This window comes from Myotis myotis, unplaced genomic scaffold (assembly GCF_014108235.1).
Source record: "Myotis myotis isolate mMyoMyo1 unplaced genomic scaffold, mMyoMyo1.p scaffold_m19_p_2, whole genome shotgun sequence".
Taxonomy (NCBI): domain Eukaryota; kingdom Metazoa; phylum Chordata; class Mammalia; order Chiroptera; family Vespertilionidae; genus Myotis; species Myotis myotis.
Genome location: NW_023416324.1, coordinates 151,035,957 through 151,058,710, shown reverse-complemented (window position 1 = coordinate 151,058,710; position 22,754 = coordinate 151,035,957). Strand labels below are relative to the sequence as shown.

Here is a 22,754-nt window from a genome sequence, read left to right as displayed (position 1 = left end):
GCTAGATCTCCTTTATTCTAGTTTAATCATCCAACTAGGAGGAGCTTATAAGAGGATATAGAGGGATCCTGCTTAGTGTAACTAAAAACAAGATAAAGATATGCCTGTGCCAAGACTTAACTGTGAATTTGCTCAAAAGGCCAAACCCTCAGTTCATGATTGTTTATATTACATGTAATGTGCACATCAGACTGCCTGATAATTTAGTAATATTTGATCTTGCTCTGGCCGGTTTGGCTCAGTGGATAGAGTGTTGGCCTGGGGACTGAAGGGTCCTGGGTTCGATTCCAGTCAAGGGCACATGCCTGAGTTGCAGGCTCGATCCCTAGTGGGGAACATGCAGGAGGCAGCCAATCAATGATTCTCTCTCATCATTGATGTTTCTGTCTCTCTCCTCCTTTCCCTTCCTCTCTGAAATCAATAAAAAATACATTTAAAAAATAATATTTGATCTTTAGATAGAGGTGAGTCTTTCTATGTTATCAAATGAACCTCTTTTTCCACTTGAACTAGAGAATGGGTTTCCTTGTAACAGCTGAAAAGAAGAATATCACAGGCAAGTATAAAGCTCAGAGTGGTAGGCCACTGACAAGAGGAGAGAGACAATTTCCTGTGACACCTCAGAAGGTCACATTTAAAGGAGAGAAACAAGGCAGAATTTGTGGGGCAATGCTGGGCTGTTATAAGAAGCGGGAAGGATATTGGAGACCATACTTGAAGGTTAGCTTCAGAATTTCAATTAGATAACAACTTATCCCCTCAACTAGCTCAGTTGTCTTTATGGCCCAGGCCCTGGTTATGATGCTGTCAGGTAGTTAGATATATAATATATGTTTGGTACCCATTTTGAGGCACCCTATAAAATGGTTTGTAGACTTTTCTAGTGAGAGCTTCTTTTATTTTACAGCCCAGAGGCTGAAGCAGTCAAGTTACCTTAGGAAAAAGGGAAACTATTGAAAAAATACACGTTGCATGAGGCCCAGGAAAAGCTGAACAGTCAGGCCAGGGGTCGGAGCAGCGAAGGAGGCAGCTTCAGTGTGACTACTTGTCATCTCCGTCATCATCCTTTCTTTGGTGCTTTTTTGTGCATCTGCTCTCTCTTCTTCTTCCAACAGTTTTCTCCACGTACTCACGGTCCACATGACAATCTAGAACAGTGGTCAGAGCAGTGGTCTTGGGAGTCAGGCCACCTGGGTTTGTGTCCTGGTTTCATTTATCACTCAGTACCTCTCGTCAGTTACTTAATTTCTCCAAGTTTCAATTTCCTTATCTTAAAATGAGGATAATTATAGCATCTATCTGGTTGACTTTAGATAGATTATATAACTACTCTGAGCCTGTTTCTCACATCTGAGAATGAAGACGACAATAGGTAGTTCCCATCTCATGGTTGTTATGAAGATTAAAAGAGATAATTCTGGCAAAGCACTTGGAAGTCTGGGACTTCAAGTAAATGCTTGATAAATATTATGTTATGATTGTTGTTATTGTTATTAAATGAGACAGTGAATGAAAAGTCCCAGGCATATAGTAAGTGTGCAGTAAGTGAGAACAACCATTATTATTTGGTCTATAATAATTATTTTTAAATTTCTAATGTCCATGGCACATTGACATCTTTTTCCTGTGTCTCTTAGTTTAAATATCCAAGGAAATAATTTTCTAGTTTCAGCTCATCCTTGTCAGGACAGACTGTTCATTTCAGGCTACCTCATAGGGCAGCCTGAGGATTGGCTGCCTTTGGCAGAGGGAATGGGAAGAGTACCCTTGAGGCAAGACAGGTAGGGATATACGGGGTCACAGAGCATAAATAGTAGCAGCCCAGGCTGCCCCATTAGTAGGATCCAAGGGTGAGGCTGTCTTCCTTAGAAAGGAACAGGGCTGTGACAGACATCTCCATTACTTAGTAGGGTAACATACATCGTCCCTGCCAAGGAAAATGCAAGTTCCATTGTTGACGCTTTCCTCCATGTTCTATCACTTTATTTCTTACATGTTCTACTTGTTCTCTGTTGTTTCAATGGCTAAATTAGAAATGAGTTTAATGCCATTTATAAAAGAGACTATTATCACCATAAGTAATGTTAGCTATTGTAGCATTTAATACTGTGATATTGATATTCACTGTTATTTTCCTAGCATGTTACCATGATATCAGTATGTTTCCCTTGCTTTACCTTTGTAGCTGCCCTATTGGGAATTTTTGAATTGGGGATTTTCAGATTTCTACATTATGAGTAATTTTTAAAAATAATATTTTTTTTTTATTTCAGAGAGGATGGGAGAGGGAGAGAGAGAAACATCAATGATGAGTGACAATTATTGATCAGCTACCTCTTGCACACCCCTTATTGGGCATCAAGCCCACAACCCAGACCTGTGCCTCGACTGGGAAAAGAGACCTCCTGGTTCATAGGTTGACACCCAACCACTGAGCCACACCAGCTGGGCTTTTGAGTAATTTTTGACTTTTGAGTTGTTTACCTTTAAAGATATATACTTTTAAAAGATGGGATAGAAGTTTGAGGTACCATTCTAAAAAGAAGAAAGAACTTGTATTAGGAAATAGCTGAAGATTTTCAGTTGAGGTATTTAGAATGCTAGAATTAGATTTCAGTAGTTTTAGTACACAGTTCTTAAAATTATTGTAAATATTGATGTTTACAGGTAATTATTTCATTTTTATTTTTAATATTGCAGCTGAAGAAATTAAAAAGCTTCGTAAACAATTGGAAGAAATTCAAAAAGAAAACGGCCGATATATTGAATTACTGAAAGCAAATGACATATGCTTATATGATGATCCCACAATCCACTGGAAAGGAAATCTTAAAAACTCAAAGGTCTCTGTTGTTATTCCCAGTGACCAGATTCAGAAAAATATTATTGTTTATTCCAATGGGAGTCAGCCTGGTGGCAACAGCCAGGGAGCAGCTGTTCAGGGGATAACCTTTAATGTTGGCCATAATTTACAAAAGCAAACCGCCAATGTGGTGCCAGTGCAGAGGACTTGCAATCTTGTGACTCCTGTGTCTATTTCTGGAGTTTACCCTTCTGAAAACAAGCCATGGCATCAGACCACAGTTTCTGCATTGGCTGCCAACCAGCCTGTTCCTCTTTGTCTTCCGGCTACCATTCCTGCTCAAAATATTCTCAAGCTTGCCACCTCCAAAAGTGATTCACGTGTGCTTGGTGCCACCAGGGGCTCACTGGTTGCTGTTCCCGTAGGACCTGAACCTTGCCAACATCGGTCCTTGCACACAAGTGTAAATGATCAAAATTCTTCTGAAAATAAGAACGGGAAAGAGAATCCCAAATTATTGAAAAAAACAGTCCCTTGTGCCACAAGCATTCCCTCCAGCTCCACAGCAACTACCACTGAAGTGAACCCTGGAGACAAGTCCTGCCTGAGCACACAGGATTTGAGAAGTGATTTTCAAACCACCTTTGTTGTTTCAGTTACCACGACAGTCTGCTCCCAGCCTCCCAGATCTGCAGGTGATTCCGGTCCAGTGAGCATTAGCAAGGGTGCAGACTCCACAAGCGTTACTGCAGTGGTGGCCCCATCTGTCCCTGGAGGAGGGAAGACCACTGCTCCTGTGAGCAGTCCTTCTGCAAACCCTTTGGATAATGGTTGGACTCTTTCTTGTTCTTTGCCTTCTTCAGCTGTTAGTGCTTCAGATTTGAAAAACATTAATAGCCTTACTCGAATTTCCTCATCTGGAAACACACAGACAACGTGGACTACTTTGCAACTGGCAGGAAACACTATTCAGCCCTTAAGCCAGACACCGTCTTCTGCTGTGACTCCAGTATTAAATGAGTCTGGTACTAGCCCCACCACAAGCAAGCACGGTAGACATATGGCTACAAGCATCAACTTGAATAATTCCTTTCCAGCAGATGGGCAACCAGTTGAGCAAGTAGTTGTAACCTTGCCTTCTTGTCCATCATTACCTATGCAGCCAGTTATTGCCCAGCCACAAGTTAAATCTCAGACCCCCCCAAATATCCTCCCATTGAATTCAGCAATGCAAGTGATTCAGATGGCTCAGCCAGTAGGGACAGCTGTTAAAGCAGCTCCAGCTAATCAAAACGTCATCATTCTTCAGCCACCCAGCACCACTCCATGCCCAACAGTGATGAGGGCAGAGGTTACCAATCCAACTGTAGGTCAACAGATAGTAATCATACAGGCAGCTAATCAGAATCCTTTGCCACTCCTCTCAGCTCCACCTCCTGGTTCTGTTCGACTCCCTGTCAATGGAGCCAATGCTATAATAGGGTCTAATTCCGTGCAAAATGTTCCGACCCCACAAACTTTTGGTGGAAAGCATCTTGTCCACATATTACCAAGACCTTCATCTTTATCAACATCTAATTCAACACAAACTTTTTCTGTTACCATGTCAAACCAACAACAGCCTCAAACCATTTCTTTAAATGGACAGCTCTTTGCTTTGCAGCCTGTGATGTCTTCATCAGGAACTACAAACCAAAACCCTATGCAAATTATTCAGCCCACCACCAGCGAAGATCCAAATACCAATGTTGCCCTGAACACATTTGGCGCTTTGGCCAGCCTCAATCAAAGCATATCGCAAATGGCTGGGCAAAGCTGTGTACAATTGTCTATTAGCCAGCCTGGCAATCCCCAAACTACTGCAAATAGTCAAACCACCCCAGCTAACTGTGCTTCATTAACAGCAACTGTAGCATCTCCCATGACAACAGATACTTCAGCCACACTACCCAGTACTTATAATCTAGTGACTACTCCCTCAGTGAACACTGTAGCTTGTTTGCCTAACGTGAAGTCAAAAAGGTTGGGTAAGAAACCAGGTGTCAAGAAACACTTAGCAGCTAACAAGTCAGTATGCCCCCTGAATCCAATCAGCAATGTGGGCCAGGTGGACTGCCCCAGTACTGAAGGCTCAGCAGAGCCACCATGTAATGATGGACTGCTGGAAAGCCCCCCTCTTGTGGTGCCATCTGTCACTATGTCCCAGGCAAAGAGTACTGTGAGTGTTTCTGGTTCACCTTCTTTGGATGTTCTGAATTCAGAATCAGTGATACCTGAGTCTGTACCCAAATCTAAGTCAGCAGAAGAGTCTAACTCACCCTGTCAAGAATCTATAACAAGTGAACATTTTGCGGTGGCCCCAGCACAATCCAAAGATTCTGTCCCCATACTGCAACGAGAGACGTCTCAGGATAAGCCACCAACTAGTTTGGCATTGTCTGATGCTCCCAAATTTGGTAATTCAGCCAACGTGTTGATTCCATCTCCAAATGATCCCCATGTTTTGGTTTCTCAGGTTTCTGGTTCATCATCTACCACAAGCACTACAAGTACTGACTGTGTTTCTGAGGTAGAAATCATTGCTGAACCTTGCGGAGTTGAGCAAGATTCATCGGATAGAATGCAAACTACAGGTCTCTTAAAGGAACAAGGTTTAACTGCATTGCTGTCTGGTCTTGCTAAAGAAAAAGACCCTCAGAAATCATCTCTTTCAGTCCAGGTGGACCATCCTGACTTTTCTTCAGAAAATTCTAAAATAATTGATTCAAGTATTGATTTGCATTCCAAACAGGAACTGTTACTGATGAACAGTGATGATAGAGATCCAGGACAGCATCATTCCTGCATCCCTGATCAGGAGATTATTCATGGCTCCTTGCTTACCAGCAGGCAGGCTGACTCTCCCATGTCAACCAGCTCGGGCAGTAGTCGCAGTTTCTCAGTTGCATCCATGCTTCCTGAAACAACTAGAGAAGATGTCACCAGCAATGTAACAACTAACACATGTGACAGCTGTACCTTTGTAGAGCAAACTGATATAGTCGCTCTTGCAGCAAGAGCTATTTTTGACCAGGAAAACCTTGAGAAAGGAAAAGCTGGTACCCAGGCTGATACAAGGGAAGTTACTTCAAAGCCTTCTGAAGCATCATCTTTAGAGGGAGACCAGCCTTTTAAAACACAGGTCTCTAAAGAGAATAGCCCAGGTCAGGCAGAAGCAACACCAAATGAATTTAGTTCTCAGGATTCAATTGAAGCAACTGTGGATAGGCCCCTTGAAAAACCAAGTTGTTCGGTAGGAATTAAAACATCAAATGCCTCTTTGCAGGTTTCGAATTCTCAGCCACCAAGCATTACCAGTTTAAGTGTGAATAATCTTATCCATCAGAGCAGCATCAGCCATTCTCTTGTCAGCTGTGCTGGATTGTCTCAGACTTCAGAGTCAACAACTGTTTCTGCTACAGTTAGTCTGACTGTTTCATCTAGTTCCTATGGCGGTCAGCCTCCTGGACCATCTCTGATGACTGAATATTCTCAAGAACAACTAAGCACTATGACTGGTACTGTCCCAACTTCACAGATTCAAGAGCCACTCTTAAAGCCAAGTCATGAAAGCCGTAAAGACTCTGCAAAACGTGCTGTCCAAGATGACCTTCTACTATCTTCAGTGAAACGTCAAAAGCATTGTCAGCCAGCCCCCCTCAGGCTTGAAGGTATGTCCCTGGTTAGCCGAACTCCAGACAGCATTTCTGATCATACTCAAATGATGGTTAGTCAGATCCCTCCCAACTCTTCAAACTCAGTTGTGCCTATTAGCAACCCAGCACATGGAGATGGCCTTACGCGATTATTTCCACCTAGTAACAATTTTGTGGCCCCTGCGTTGAGGCAAACTGAAGTTCAGTGCAGTTCTCAGCCTTCGGTTGCTGAGCAGCAGCAAACCCAGGCCAGTCAACATCTGCAGGTCCTGCAACAGCATGTTCCAGCTCAAGGGGTATCTCACCTGCATAGTAACCATCTCTACTTAAAGCAGCAGCAGCAGCAGCAACAGCAGCAGCAAGCAGGGCAGTTAAGGGAGAGGCATCACTTATATCAACTGCAGCATCACATACCTCATGCAGAGAGCTCTGCCCACTCTCAGCCCCATAATGTCCACCAACAGAGAACTCTGCAACAGGAAGTTCATATGCAGAAAAAGAGGAATCTTGTTCAGGGCACTCAGGCCTCCCAGCTTTCGTTACAACCGAAGCACCATGGAACTGACCAATCCCGACCCAAGAGTGGTCAGCCACATCCCCACCATCAGCAGATCCAGCAACAGATGCAGCAACACTTTGGAAGCTCCCAGTCAGAAAAGAGTTGTGAAAACCCTTCAACTAGCCGGAACCACCCTAACCATCCCCAAAACCATCTCAATCAAGATATTATGCACCAGCAACAGGAGGTTGGGAGCAGGCAGCAAGGCTCAGGGGTTTCTTCTGAACATGTATCTGGGCATAATCCAATGCAGAGGCTCTTGACATCAAGAGGCATAGAGCAGCAGATGGTGTCCCAACCAAGTATTGTGACTAGACCTTCAGACATGACCTGTACTCCACACAGACCAGAAAGAAATAGAGTTTCAAGTTATTCTGCTGAGGCACTCATTGGAAAGACATCTTCTAATTCAGAGCAGAGAATGGGTATATCGATTCAGGGTTCTAGAGTTTCAGATCAGCTTGAAATGAGAAGTTATCTTGATGTACCCAGAAATAAGAGTTTGGCCCTTCATAATATGCAGGGTCGTGTGGACCATACTGTTGCCTCAGATATCCGCCTGTCTGATTGTCAGACATTTAAACCAACTGGAGCCATTCAACAGCCCCAGAGTAATTTTGAAGTTCAGTCTTCAAGAAATAATGAAATAGGTAACTCTGTGTCGTCATTGAGGAGTATGCAGTCTCAGGCTTTTCGAATTAGTCAAAACCCTGGTCCACCACCAGTTGACCGCCAAAAGAGATTACCTTATCCACCAGTTCATAGCATCCCAACAGGAAATGCCATCCCACCAAGGGACAGTGAAAATACATGTCATCAAAGTTTCATGCAGAGTTTGCTTGCCCCTCACCTTGGTGATCAGGTCATTGGGAGCCAGAGACCACTCTCGGAACATCAGAGGAATACACAGTGTGGTCCCTCCCCTGCAGTTGAATATAATTGTCCCCCAACTCATGAAAGTGTCCATATTAGAAGAGAGAGTGAGAATCAGAATAGGGAAAGTTGTGACATGCCCCTAGGTGCAATTAACACCAGGAACAGCACCTTGAATATCCCTTTTTCGAGTTCTTCTTCCTCAGGAGATATTCAAGGTCGAAACACAAGTCCCAATGTTTCTGTGCAGAAGTCCAATCCCATGAGGATCACTGACAGTCATGGGACGAAGGGCCACATGAATCCTCCAGTCACAACCAACATGCATGGGGTTGCAAGGCCAACTTTGCCACATCCATCTGTGTCTCATGGAAATTCTGATCAAGGGCCTCCTGTACGTCAAACTAATTCTTCAGTTCCCCAACGATCAAGGCATCCCTTGCAAGACAGCAGTGGTTCCAAAATTCGTCAACCTGAAAGGAATCGTTCTGGAAATCAAAGGCATAGTAATGTCTTTGATCCGAGTCTTCCCCATCTGCCCCTCTCTGCTAGTGGCAGTATGATTCTTGGACGCCAGCAACCCACTACAGAGAAGAGAGGAAGTATTGTTCGTTTCATGCCTGATAGTCCTCAAGTACCTAATGATAATTCAGCACCTGACCAGCATACACTATCACAAAATTTTGGTTTTCCTTTTATTCCTGAGGGTGGCATGAATCCACCAATAAATGCTAATACTTCTTTCATTCCACAGGTTACTCAGCCTAGCGCCACTAGAACTCCAGCACTCATCCCTGTAGATCCCCAAAATACTCTACCTTCCTTCTATCCCCCGTACTCTCCTGCTCACCCTACACTGTCCAATGATATTTCGATCCCCTATTTTTCAAATCAAATGTTCTCAAATCCTAGCACAGAGAAGGTAAACAGTGGGAGTTTAAATAACCGATTTGGATCAATTTTATCTCCTCCAAGACCTGTTGGTTTTGCTCAACCAAGTTTTCCTCTTCTCCCTGATATGCCACCAATGCACATGCCCAACTCTCACTTATCCAATTTTAATATGACATCTTTGTTTCCAGAAATAGCTACAGCTCTTCCTGATGGCTCAGCAATGTCACCTTTGCTTACAATCGCAAACTCCTCAGCCTCTGACTCTTCCAAGCAGTCCTCAAACCGACCTGCCCACAACATAAGCCATATTTTAGGTCATGACTGCAGTTCAGCTGTTTAAATACTGATAGACTAAGTGTAAATGTCACAGGTGAGATTACAAATGTATTTGTATGTACATGCACACATACATGCACATGGAGAGAGAATTGTGTGTGTATGTTTTTGTGTTTGCATAATCAATTTGCAGTTCTGAATGTAGGAAAGCTGTGTCAAATGATGCGAATACTGGGTTGTCAAAAACAAATTACCTTTCATTTTTAATTGCATGATGTGCTTTTTAAATTTTCCAAGCAGATTCGCATTTTCAAGTTTGATTTTTAATGTTATATTCCCTAAATATTAATTAGCTGGAAGTTGGGGAGATCATCTTGGGGTGTGTTGAATAGTAAGAAGGACCTCGATTTTGAACTTTGTTGTTGAAAATTTGTAAAGTAGTTGAAATAGTTGAGTTGTTCTAAAAAAAAAAAATGCAGATAGTCCCAGAAAACACAATACTCATAACCAAATGCTGGTTGATGTCAGCATCTAGAACAGTTTCTTATCCATGACAGGTATTGAATTAATACAGAATGTATAACCGTGGTTGAAGTCAAGCAAATAAGTGAGTTGTTTAATCAGCCTTTATTCCCAAGATTTGGTTTAGGTAGAGGCTTCTTTCTTAATTATAACAATTGCGTAGTTATCTGAATTTCATGTTCCATTCTTCAAATTAGGAAGCCATGTTATCCTTTAATGTGCCAAGATCCTTAAAGATAGAAAGTTAAAAAGAAAAGTACATAGATATTCTCCATGTTGTAGTTGCATTTTGCATTAGCCCATAAGGATAAGAGCAGTTGGGGAGTTTTGCATGTGTTCAGTTAAAAATTGTTTCATAAGTTGAGTTTTGTTTTTATATTCTCTCTTCATTCTATTTATTGATTTTAAAGTAAATTCTTTTACATTTGTTTAATTGGTAGGGACTGATCAGTAAATAGTGTCTTTGGAATCTACAGAGTATTTGAGCCCTACTTTTTAAATGTTTCTTTGCAAAGTCTTAAGCTCTGTCCTTATTTTCATTTACTGATATTTTTATTTAAAATATGGCATTGTATATTGCATTATTATCCTTCATAGTAGAATTAGAAGAAGATGAATTTGTTCATTATTTTTCCTGATGGCAGATGTGAAATGGTGCTTCAGAAATCGTCTTTATACTAGTATATGTCTGTATGTATGTGTGAGTGTGTGTGTATATACCCAGATTTTAAAGTATAAACTGGTTGTTTAAAAATAGGCCTACCATCAGAAATTGGGAAATTGAGACCCAAGACCTGCTGAAGTATACAGAAACTTGATGTAGGGGCCTTAAAAAGCCCCACTGAGGTTAATAATAAATCTAAAAAAAACATATGTATATATTCATATATTGAATTTGAAAACTTAAACTAAGTCAACAACAATATATGCTCATATTCTCAAACCCACTTCTTTTTTGTTGTTATATTCTGCCAAAACTGGATGGAGTGGGAAAGATGCATAGAAATTGTTCTGTTTTCTCTGTTAACAAAGTGAACCCAAGAACCAGCATTTTTTTTCCTTCTTAAAAAAGCCTCCTAGGGCTTGGTTAGAGCAGTGACTCCAGTGAATACCTCTTCTAAAGACTCAGCAAAAGGGTCATCTGTGCCTCTTCAACTGTTCTCACCAAACTTTCCCATCCGCTCCTGCTGCTGACTGAAGTAGCCTCCTGGGGACAAAAATACTGTAAATGAGAAAAGCTTTTGTATTTTTTCCCTTCAAAATGGTCATGGGGAAGAACAGGAGAGCTTCATGAATAAGTTATTCTGCAAAGCCACAGATAAACGCATCAGTTAAAACTGTTCATTGAGACAAAAATGTGAAATTTATGACTTTTTAAAAAAATCTTAACTGAGTTCTAAGCTTTAACATTCAAGTTTTTCTTTGTACTTGAAAAGTCCAGTCTGCCAGTTTCAAGGACAGTTTTCAGTGTGTTTGATTATTTCTTCTCCCTCCCTCCCTCCCCCTCCGCCGCCGCCTCCTCCTCCTCCTCCTCCTCCTCCTCCTCCTCCTTCTTCTTCTTCTCCTCTCTCTCTCTCTCTCTCTCTCTCTCTCTCTCTCTCTCTCTCTCTCTCTCTCTCTCTCTCTGTCTCTCTCTCACACACACACACACACTACACACACACACACACGCACGCAGTGGCTAGTGAGTTCTGAAGAACTAGGGACTCTTAGATATGATTGGAACTAAGGTAACAAGCTAAGGAGAAGCTCAATTTGAACTCTGTGATGGAAAGGCCTCAAAGCCTGGAACTTTCAGATACTTCTCTGTTGCATTGATTGTATTTTTCTGCTCAGCTCTGTTCAGAGGTAGCATTTACATTTCTCAGAGCTTTCATTCCAGGCATGTAACACATTGATCCTGAATGAGTCTTTATTCCTAATAAGGCTTATTTGACCACCTGAGAAAGGATGTGACCATCTGCAAGTAATTTGGCTCCTGCTTACATGTAGCTCTAATCTTACAGAAATGTGCATATATATGTAAGAGGCCATTTTTCATATGAACTCAATTCTGAAGTGTTTAGAGCATAGTAATCTTATTTGATTTAAAAGCACAAGTGTATGAGATTTATCAGCAGTATTAAGTATTTGATCATTAGAGCTACATGATTTTGGGGTGAATTTATTTTAATATCTATTGATCTCTGGATGTAATATTTGACAAAGGATTGACAGAGAACCATAGCCAATTTTGGTTATAGTAAATTTAATGTTATTCTTGGCTCCTAGTATATGACGATAGAATGTAAAACCATTTCCACAAATAATTTTTTAATTTCTGGAAGTACACAAACTTATGTATGAGATGTAATTGAGAATCATTGATTAAATTAGTTTCTCTTTTAGTGTTGCTAATCACATGGAATCAGTTCCAGAAAGTGGTTGTTTCCTCTAAACATTTCACACAGTAACTTCTAACGAGGTGAAAAGTTTCAGATTTCTCATCGTGTAATTGTTAATATGTCAATCATGGATAAATTAAATTTGATGTATTTTTTTTCTTTTTTGGTACAAACAGGTTGTTTTGGGATGTTTTATACTACTTCAGGAAATTTATTTTTGTTTTTATTGCAAGACCCTTTGGGGATACCAGAGATGGCACCCTTTATCTAAGTAAGGACTAAAAATTCCAGAGTGACCATGCTTTATAAAATTTTATGTATTAGAACTGTGGAGAGAGAAAAATGAGGAGGGAATGTTTTTTTTTTGCAGCAATTTCAGTCACATGTCAGGGTGAACGTCAATGAAGGTCAACTTTTAAAGTCAGTCTTTTAAAATACAAAATTATTTAAACAAAATAATTTAAAATTATTTTAAAGATAATTCATTTGCCTTGTTCTTGCCTTCTAACATTAGCTATTTCCTGGAGAGGCTGAAGTTATACTCCAAAAAAAAAAAAAAAAAAAATATGGAAAGACATTTTAATGGGAGTTAACTTTTAAAAACTTGAGAAAGGATCAAGACTTACAGATATGCATCTTTTTAGCTGTACCCTTCCTTTGATACATAGGTACCTAGGCTCTTAATTTCTTCCATCTGCTCCATGTCAAACAGGTGGCAGGGAATCTGGTCATTTCCTTAGCATGGTGATTACTCCTTTGCCTTGAAACATTTATTGGGCACACCATCTATTGGGTCAGTGTGTGACAGGAAGTCATACTCCCAAATTAGTGATTCCCAATTCCTGGTTTGGGGAACCACTATGTCTCACACTGTATTAAGGGACAATAAGAATTTTTGAAACAAAAGTAAATAAAAATTGATTTAAGATATTGAATGTGCCATATAGCTCTGTTCCTTATTTAATGAACCATGTTTTCCCCTGTATTCTACACTTCCTGTGTGAGCCTGAGCGTGTTTCTACCAGAGTCTGTGGGGACATCAAATGTAGAGTGAGGCACTCCATATTTACCGGTAAGAAGTGTTGAGGACCTTTTGGACACAATTTCTAGTTCTGCCCACATGCCTCTTCCCTGGTACTGCACTTTACCTGAAACTGTGCCTCTGGTCCCAAGACCAGCCATTGGAACATATTATTCACTCACTCCTCTGTTATAGCAAAGGACCAGCCAGCATGGTACATGTCAACTAATCCAGCACCGGGAAGACAAGTACAGCTGATGTTTCTCACTATTGCCTTATTCTCTGAGCCATCTTTGATTTCAATCTTGTAAAAAACTTCCGAGGTAGAAGCAAAACTTCTTTTAAACTCAGAGCTTGTATGTGATGGTCATCCAACATCCTTATTTCTAGATTTGTGCAAACCCATCAACAATCTTTTTCTGTATCATGCATGTATTTAGATGCTACATTAACATGAGCCAACTTGTGTTGAAAATATTGGGCGTAATATCCAAATTGGTGTTATTTAGGATGACTGCATAATCTTTATTAGATATTTCATGAGAAATAGAAGATAATCCTTTGTTTGCAATTTAAACTTTTAAAAAAATCTTCTTTTGGGGGGCTCAGTTATGTGTTTGGTTATATATAATACTATGTCATAGGAAGTTAATGTTTACTCCATTTCGATCCCCTGTTCACTTTTCTGGATCTCTGTTCCACATCCCCTGACTCTTAAATCCATTTTTCATCTGTGAGGTCATTGAGGCACTGGACTTGATTATATTGGTAAACCTACAAGGGGAGTTGAACTTTTGATCTTCCAAGAAGAAAGGGACCAGACAGTGTTGCTTAAAATGCTGCAGTTGTGTTACTGTGAAGAAAAGATTTGCTTCCACTTTTAGCAGGCCATATCTATATTCATTTTGGTAAAAATAGGTGGAAAAATCTGAGAACATAATTACCTTCACAAATTATTTATAGGTACACTGGGCAAGAAGCTTACTGTAGGGCAGTCACTAGAAAAAAACAACTGTAGTGCTTTCAAAAGTGTAATATTTGTATCTCTTTCCATGCCAGCAATGCCCGCTGCGCACTGTGTCCTATTACTGTAAATCACCTGGTTTTTAATTCTAATGGGAACTAACTTGTTTTGTAATGGAATCCAGAGCAGATATGTATAATATGACCAGGATTGTCCTACAGTTGTAAATAAGAATAGGTCCTGTTTATTTTGACATCTTTTTACAAATGCATTGTATTAGGGTGTGAATATTCTGAACCATGCTCTTGTTTAAAGTTTTGAAATTTTTATTGGTAAATGTAACATTTTAATGGTTGTAATAATTATTTGTATAGATATAAATATAGTATTTTATTTAAGAAAATAAACTTTGCATTTTTGCATTGTGAATTCTCTCTTTTCTGATCATTCCATGTGCCACTTCAAGCCTGGTATTTAAACAACTTCTCTTGCATACTAGTCTCATATTCAAATAACCTTTAAATTTTGCCAAAGTGTCTGAAAATGATACCATGACACATTTCCCCTGGGGATTATGTTCCTGATCAAAGAGTCAACTTCAAATATATCATAATTATGAGTAGCACTATATCTTCAGAGCAAACTATACACCTCTGTGCTTATTGTAAAAGGTAAAATTAGAATTTCAGATCTGGAAGAATATTGAGAGATTATTCCATTTATACTTTCCTCCTTGCATTTTATAGTGGAGGAAACCAAAGCAAGCACTTTGGGGCAAGAATTAGCTCTTTGAGTACAGCCACATCAACTTGGTCCCATCTCACCAGCATGAAGTTTGAGGGGGAAAAATGTTGCAGAGAACTTGTACAGGATAAAACTACATAAAACGTAAATGTCTATAAATCAAACTGTTGTGTAGGGATAGCCTACAGATGTGATTAGAATATAAATTAGGGAAATGGTAAATTCAAAGTTCAGGATAATGGATACTTCTTAGGAGGAAAGGGGTTAGTATCAAGAACATTGGTATATTCAATTGAATTGGTTACTGGATATTCAGGTGTTTATTTCATTTACACCTTAAGTTTTTGTCTTATGAATGTATATAATATATCCCAAAATTGAAACAGGTAAAATGAGGACCTTAGAGATCATTTACTCCCACATGGGCTGCAGGAAATTAATACAATATTGTCCTTGTCCCAGCTTCTTAGGTGTTCAGATTAAAACTCAGTATTCTGACTATTCAGTATTTAGTGTTTTTTCTACTGCACACTGCCTCTCATACAGAGGTTGTGGATGTATCATATATTTTTATTACATGGGGAGCCCTAATATGCCCTAAAGGTTGTACAACCCATAAAAATGTGACCACCATGCATAACTTCAATCTCCTTAAGATGAATGCAAGCTATAACCGCTATGTAAAGTTTGTTGGTTTTCCAGTTTACTTAGATGTTTGAGGGGAAACTATTTTAATTACATATCATCTTAAAAAGCTATGCAGGGGATTTTCACTGTAAGGTAGGATGTAGGAGTGAGTGGCAGATCATCAGCCCCACAGCAACAACTAGAACAAAAAGATAAGTTTGAATAATCATATTTGAAGAGATACTAAAACGCATCAACTGTAAGATACACCAATTGGTAAACATGGCAAAACATGAAGAGTTCACTGATATGGTTTAAAATTCCACATTGCAACTTCAGGAAACTACCATTGTTGAATTTTGGTGTGGTATCAAGGAAGAATAGCTACAATTATCTGGAAAGGCTACTAACTTTTCCAACTACATATTTCTTTAAGGCTAGATTTTCTTCATATACTTCAAGCCAAATGCATACTGCAGCAGAGTAAAGGCAGAAACTGATCTGAGAATCCAGTTGTCTTCTATTAAGCCAGATATTAAATAGATGTACAAAAATGCAAAACACTGCCACTGTTCTCACAATTTTTTGTTTTCTTTTGAAAAATAATAAAAATTTTATAAAATAAAATATTTGTGTTATGTAGTGAGTTTGTTGCTATCTTTAAATGAATAAATATTTTAAATTTCCCATTTTTATTTCTAACACTAGAGGCTCAGTGCACGAAATTCGTGCAGGGGGGGGTCCCTCAGCCCGGCCTGCACCCTCTCGCAATCTGGGACCCCTCGGGGGATGTCTAGGCCTCAGGGAGTTTAGGCCCGATCCCTGTTACATTTCTGAATTAAATGATTGCAATGTGGTTATAAAATTTTGTTGCTGATCTCTGGGGGATCGGGCCTAAACTGGCAGTTGTACATCCCTCTCTCAATCCAGGACCGCTGACTCCTAACTGCTCACCTGCCTGCCTGATTGGCCCTAACTGCTTGCCTGCCTGCCTGATCGCCCCTAACCACCTCTGCCTCGGCCCCTGCTGCAGTGCCTTTGTCCGGGAGGATGTCCGGAATGACTTCTGGAAGGTTGTTCGGCTATCCAGTCTAATTAGCATATTATGCTTTTATTATTATAGATGGTAAATATTGATAGATATAATTTACATAAACAAAAACATCTTTGAGGTTCTCAATAATATTTAGGACTATAAATGGATCCTGAGACCAAACAATTTGAGAACTAGTGTTCTAGGAAAAAAACCATAGGAAATATTATCTGAGTATAACCATAAAAAAAAGATTGTTATATTAGACTATATTAAATTTAAGTATTTCTCTTCAAGTGACAGAATGGCAAAGATTAAATGTATCAAAAAGAAAAAGCCTCATAAGCTGATTTTTAAAAAGTTGGCAAAAAACTTGAAAACATTCTTTACGTAAATGGCCAAGAGCCTAAGAAAAGGCACTCAACATCAGCAGGCAGAGAACTGCAAAATAAAATGAAATGAGATACCATTACTCTCTCACCCAGAAAGGCTAAAATGGAAAGAACTGACAAGTGCCAAGTGTTGGCAAAGATGTGGAATAACTAGAATTCTCATGGGTGATAATGGAAACTTTGGAAAATTGTTGGCAGTTTCTTTAAAACTAAAGACTTACCTACTCTACCCCGGAAAATAATGTTGTATAAGTTCACCAAAAGATATGCGTAAAACTGTTCGTAGAAGCTTTCTTTACAGTAGCCCCAAACTGGAAACAAACCAAACATCATCAATAGGAGGATGGATAAATGAAATGTCATATTCACAAAATGAAGCTACTGGTACACGCACAGATGAATCTCACAGACATATCAAGGGAAAGATACCAGACAAAAAGGAGTACTTACTGCACAATGCCATTTATATGAAATTCGAGAACAGGCAAAGTTCATCTATGAGGAGAGAAGTCCGAATAGTGGTTATCTCTGGGTTCAGGATTACCTTAGAACAGACATGAGGATGCTAGGAATGTTTTCTATTTTAGTGTGGGTGGCAATTACAATGGTGTATATGTGTGTGTGTGTACATATATATGTAAAAATTCACCAATCTATATAAACTTAAATTAGTGCACATGTTGTACATTACTGAATATACTTTATATCTAGATAAAAAACTCTGGAAGTCTGAACTAATGTTGGCTTTCTCTTGATAAATTTCTTGAGTCAGTCAAATCTCAAAGTTATTTTGCTGTCACTCTTTAGAAAAAGAAAGAGCCATGACACTCTTTTGTATCAGGCTGCCATTGCTGGGCTGTGTGACGTTGGGCAAGCAGCATAACTTCTTTGTTGGTACATTATCTGTCCTTGCTCCCTTACAGTGCTGTTGTGAAGTACCGAGGTTTTATATTTGAAGCATTTTCACACAGTTGGAAAGTAATATTTAAATGTCAAGTGAGATTAACTGAAGAATTTATGTTCATATATGCATAACCCATAGACACAGACAATAGTGTGGTGAAGGCCTGGGGTGGGTGGCGGGTGCAGGGTGGAAGGAGTCAATGGGGAAAAAAAGGTGACGTCTGTAATACTTTCAACAATAATGATAAATTTAAAAAATACAAAAAATGTCAAGTGGCAATTCTTTTCCACGACCTTCTTCATTTCCATCCCTCTATATGTGAGACTGAAATGCTAGAATATAGTTTTTTAGTCAGCGTCAACAGCTTTTTTGACCCATTTTTCTTCCTGTGAGAAATTAAGGAGATAATACTAATTTGCTGCCTACGTAAGTTCAGAAGTCAGGCCGGTTAGTTACTGGCATCAATGTGCCACTTAATTTTTCATATGAACAAGTAAGCTACAGATTTGGGGGGTGATACAAAACCCAGATTTTTAAAAAAATATATTTTTATTGATTTCAGAGAGGAAGGGAGAGGGAGAGAGAGATTGAAACATCAAGGATGAGAGAGAATCATTGATCAACTGCCTCCTTCACACCCCACACTGGGGATCAGGCATGTGCCCTGCTGGAGATTTTTTAAAATTTTTATTTTATTGCTTAAAGTATTACAAAGAGTATTACATATGTCTTTCTGCCGGAGACTTGAACCGTGACCTCCTGGTTCATAAGTCAATGCTCAACCACTGAGCCACACTGGCCTGGTTGGAAACCCAGCTTTTTAGCTGTGTTTGTGCTGTGCACTTTCTTGCTTGGTGGTGTTTTCTCATATGGTTTAATCACATTCAGATCTGTGGTTTGGAAAAAGGCTGAAGCCAGATTGTAATGGTGGAGAACTGACTGCCTCAGAGAAGTTTTCTGGGAACTCACGACTCAACTAGGTTAAATCCCATTTTTTAAAATGTTGCTGAGTGGTGAATGTGCAAATTCACAAATATTTTTTAAAAGTCTTAGAGACAGCTTAGTATAGGAGAGGAAAATTGGTTAGTATTTTAGTGTTTCAAACCATCACATTGCTTTTTTGTCTTACTTATGGACAAATTTAGAAACACTTATCACCATTATCAGTGTACCCCAAATGAAGACTTGTGATTTCCCAGTTCAATGCAGGCTATTTCCTCTGCCTCAATTTGGCAGATGGAACCACTCCTTTACAGGAGGGGAGGGTTGGGCCCAGCCCTGAAAGCAAAAATGGGTCAGCCATCAATTGGAGGCAGAGATTCTGCCTGATCTACTGAGCCAGCATGGATTAGTTTCGGAAGCAGCTTTGGAGGATTTTTAAATTCTTGATAGTTTTTTGTTTTTGTTTTTGTCTCTGAATGTTTTTTAGGAATTGAAAAACACACACACACCATACATTCCTGTGCTTTCTCTCCATTGTTAATTTTGTTTAGGAATTAACAGGCTCCCAGTGGTAACTTGACATCTTATGCAACATATATTTTAATCTAAAATGAGTCCCTCAGTCTATAGCCCTTTGCCAAGTGCAATCATCGAATTTATATAAAGGTTTTTGGTCTTAGCTTTACAAGCTTAGAAACAAGAGCAGCAGTCCTTATACAAATCCAGCTGTTCCAGTTTAGAGAGCCAAAATGATCCAATGCTGTAGTTTTATTGGTTGGCTTTCCTAGAAGCACAGTAAGTTTCACTGTTACTCAGGTTTATAAAACAGACACATATCTTCTGAGTTTTGGAAAACTTTCTCTTCTTGTTAATATGTTCAATAGTTATGTAATTTTAGGCTGTGTGTTTTACAGATATAGATACATGCACAAATAAAAGTTGAATCATCATTGCACCACAATCTGTCTTTCTTTTCTCTGGTCTTGTTACTTAAACTACTAATTTTTGACTACTAAGGTTTCTGCACTATTCGCTTCATCTAGGGAACAGTGACTTTCCCTGACTTTCACTTTCTCCATCTGGAAAATGGGGATAATTGTAATAATACCGACTTCATGGAGGAGGTGTTTTCAGGATTAAACGTGGTAATGTATGTAAAATCCCCGGCAGACGGCCTGATGACAGATGTCAACTGTTTCAGTAATCAGTTCTGCCAACTTTAATCTTCTAGGGGTTGGAGATGGGAATTTCGGGCAATAGTTTCCTATAGTAAGATTCCACTAAAAGGGCAGACCTAGTGCCCCAGTGCCACGCGTGTCCTCCAGCAGGGGGGATTGTTGCAATTCCTAAGAATTAGGGAGATGGTGCCATTCTCTTCTTGGAGATCTTTGTCCACTTGTAATTAACAAATTAGAATTATTTGTTTCATGTACATCTTCCCTTTTGAATGTTTTTTTAATTGACTTTCAGAGAGAGAGAAAGAGAGAAGAAGGGAGAGGGAGAGGGAGAGAGAGAAACATAGATGAGAGAGAACCATCGATCTGTTGCCTCCTAAATGCCCCCTACTGGGGATTGAGCTTGCAACCTGAGGAATGTGCCCAGACCTGGAATCGAACCAGCCACCTCTCGGTGCATGGGATGATGCTCAAGCAACTGAGCCACACCAGCGAGGGCACATCTTCCCTTTTGGACCATAGACTCCATGATGGCAGAAATGGTGTGTTTTGCCCATTGCTGGACCTGCTGAGGTATTTCTTAATTATTGACTGAAGCAGTATTTCTGATTCTACATAACTGAACAGAGAAGTAGCAAGGCAGTAGAGGATAAAGGGGAAGTAGACTCCCTAACGAGTAGGTTGCTTTACAAGGTGCCCCATGTTAAGAGAGCAGTGAGTGAACTTCAAGACTGGATTTGTCCTCTTCCTTGAAGGGGCCTACCTAGAACCAGGTACTGAGCCTTGTGAAGGCTCAGATAAGCAATGTAATAAAAAGCATAAAAAGCCCTAGCCAGTTTGACTCAGTGAACGAAGCATCAGCCTCTCAACCAAAGGGTCCTGGGTTTGATTCTGGTCAAGGGCACATATCTTGGTTGCAGGCTCTTCCCTGGCCCTGGCCCTGGTCAGGGCACAACCAATTAATGTGTTTCTCTCATACTGATGTTTCTTTCTGTCTTTCCCTCTCTCTTCCACTCTCTCTAAAAAATCAATGGAAAAATAACCTCGAATTATATTTTTATGAAAAAAATCATAAAAAGAAAATCAACATTTTTTCCCTCCTCAGATAGCAATGTTATAGCATCCTAAAATAGAGAGCTTTTGATTATTTTAGATAATCTTTCGTTTAAAGGACTTAGATTCATGAAGAATGTCGAGTTAGAAGAAATTAGGGGCCCAGAAGCTAGGCATCATGGGATTGTGTGCCAGATTTCTCTTGTCCTCACATAAAAATCTTTCACGATTTAAACATCTTGTTACCTAAATCATAACTTTAGTGCTGGGATAAGAGATGGGCACCCAGACTTTAGCACTTGACTAAAATGTGACATGACTTCAAGGCTGTTCTGTGCCAAAATATGGTGATCAGCTATAATTGATCTTCAGAGAAATGATGTCTTAGATGAAAAAAAAAACATAGACTAGAACCAAGGAATTTGTTAAAATGTAGAGTTCAGGGGTACGTATGAAATCGAATCTGAAGATATTTAGGAAGAGGGCAGAGCTCCATTTCCCTAAGATTTGGGGGAGTAAAGGACAATTCTGTGTGAATGATGGGAAACACTTCGTGTTCTTTGTATTTCAGTGGGAATAGAAAGACCCACTGAAAAAGCTCCCTAGAGGACAGAAGTTCTCCCACTGCAGACACAGCTGATTCTTCAGGAAAGCCATACGGGGAATTGCAGCCCCTCCTTGGAGCTCAGAGCAGTGATCCCTTTGCAGAGTCCTGTCCAGTGAAAACTCTATCACTGTGGCCTATTAGACACTCAGAAGTGAGGCTAACCTGGGACTCCTGCCAAGCCTACCTGAATTCCTGTGTGAAGGCCTAAGGTTAGGTGCCTTGACATCAAGGAGATGTCAAAACGGAGCCACAAGAAACCAAGATGGTGGCATAGGTAAACACCGGAGATTGCTCTCTCGCACAACCACTTCAAAAATACAACTAAAAGACGGAACGGACATCACCCAGAACCACAGGAAGGCTGGCTGAGGGGAAATTCTACAACTAGAAGGAAAGAGAAAAGCATACCGAGACTCAGAGGAGGCACAGTGCGGAAAATACAAAGGTGCGGAGGTGCGTGAGGAGCGGGCTGGCGGCTGAGGGCACGGTTGTCTGTTTCAATCTGGAGGGAGTCTCAGGCTCTGAGCTCCAGTTCTGGGCAAGTCTCTGAGGACCCAGACTCAAATGGGAGAAGCGGGACTGTCTGGCATCTGTCGGAACTCGAGGGCAGGTTTCTCTCCGAGGTTTGCAGCGGTTGCTGGGACTCTGAGAGGCAGAGCCTCTGGGGACAAAACTGAGAGCAGCCATAACTGCTCGCTCCTATTGCACTGTTGATCCCCTGGGACCCGCCCTGCCCAAGCCTTGCACTGAGGCATTTGCCGGATAGCCTTAGGCAAAGGCTAGATTAGCACCTCCCTAGAGGACAGAAGTTCTCCCACTGCAGACACAGCTGGTTCTCACAGCCAGTTGGCCTGGAGGTCAAATCCCCCCCAGTGTTACCTACAACAATCAAGGCTTAACTACAACAAGACTGCGCACAAAGACCACAAGGGGGTTCACCAAGAAAGCATAAAAAATGCGGAGACAAAGAAACAGGACAGAAATGGAGGATATAGAGTTCAAAACCACACTTTTAAGGTCTCTCAAGAACTGTCTAGAAGCCACTGATAAACTTAGTAAGGCCTTCGAAAAGACTGGTGAGACCACCGATAAATATAGTGAGATCCTCAAGAAATATAATGAGACCCTCGATGTTGTGATAATAAACCAACTAGAAATTAAGCATACACTGACTGAAATAAAGAATATTATACAGACTCCCCACAGCAGACCAGAGGAGTGCAAGAATCAAGTCAAAGATTTGAAATGCGAAGAAGCAAAAAACACCCAACCGGAAAAGCAAAATG

The 22,754-nt window shown here is 40.2% G+C and overlaps 1 protein-coding gene across 6 annotated transcripts in view; it reads left to right on the top strand.

Annotated features, from left to right (window-relative positions):
• Positions 1-10,565, top strand: part of USF3 (upstream transcription factor family member 3) — a 65,255-nt gene extending 54,690 nt beyond the window's left edge. For 5 of the 6 annotated variants that reach the window (XM_036348873.1, XM_036348877.1, XM_036348875.1 and 2 more), the window contains one exon: positions 2,701-10,565. In XM_036348873.1, the coding sequence (XP_036204766.1) occupies positions 2,701-9,164 (6,464 nt within the window). In that variant the 3' untranslated portion in view covers positions 9,165-10,565. The remainder of the gene's footprint in view (positions 1-2,700) is intronic. The other variant, XM_036348878.1, reaches the window with a different exon arrangement.
• Positions 10,566-22,754: the final 12,189 nt, after the last annotated feature.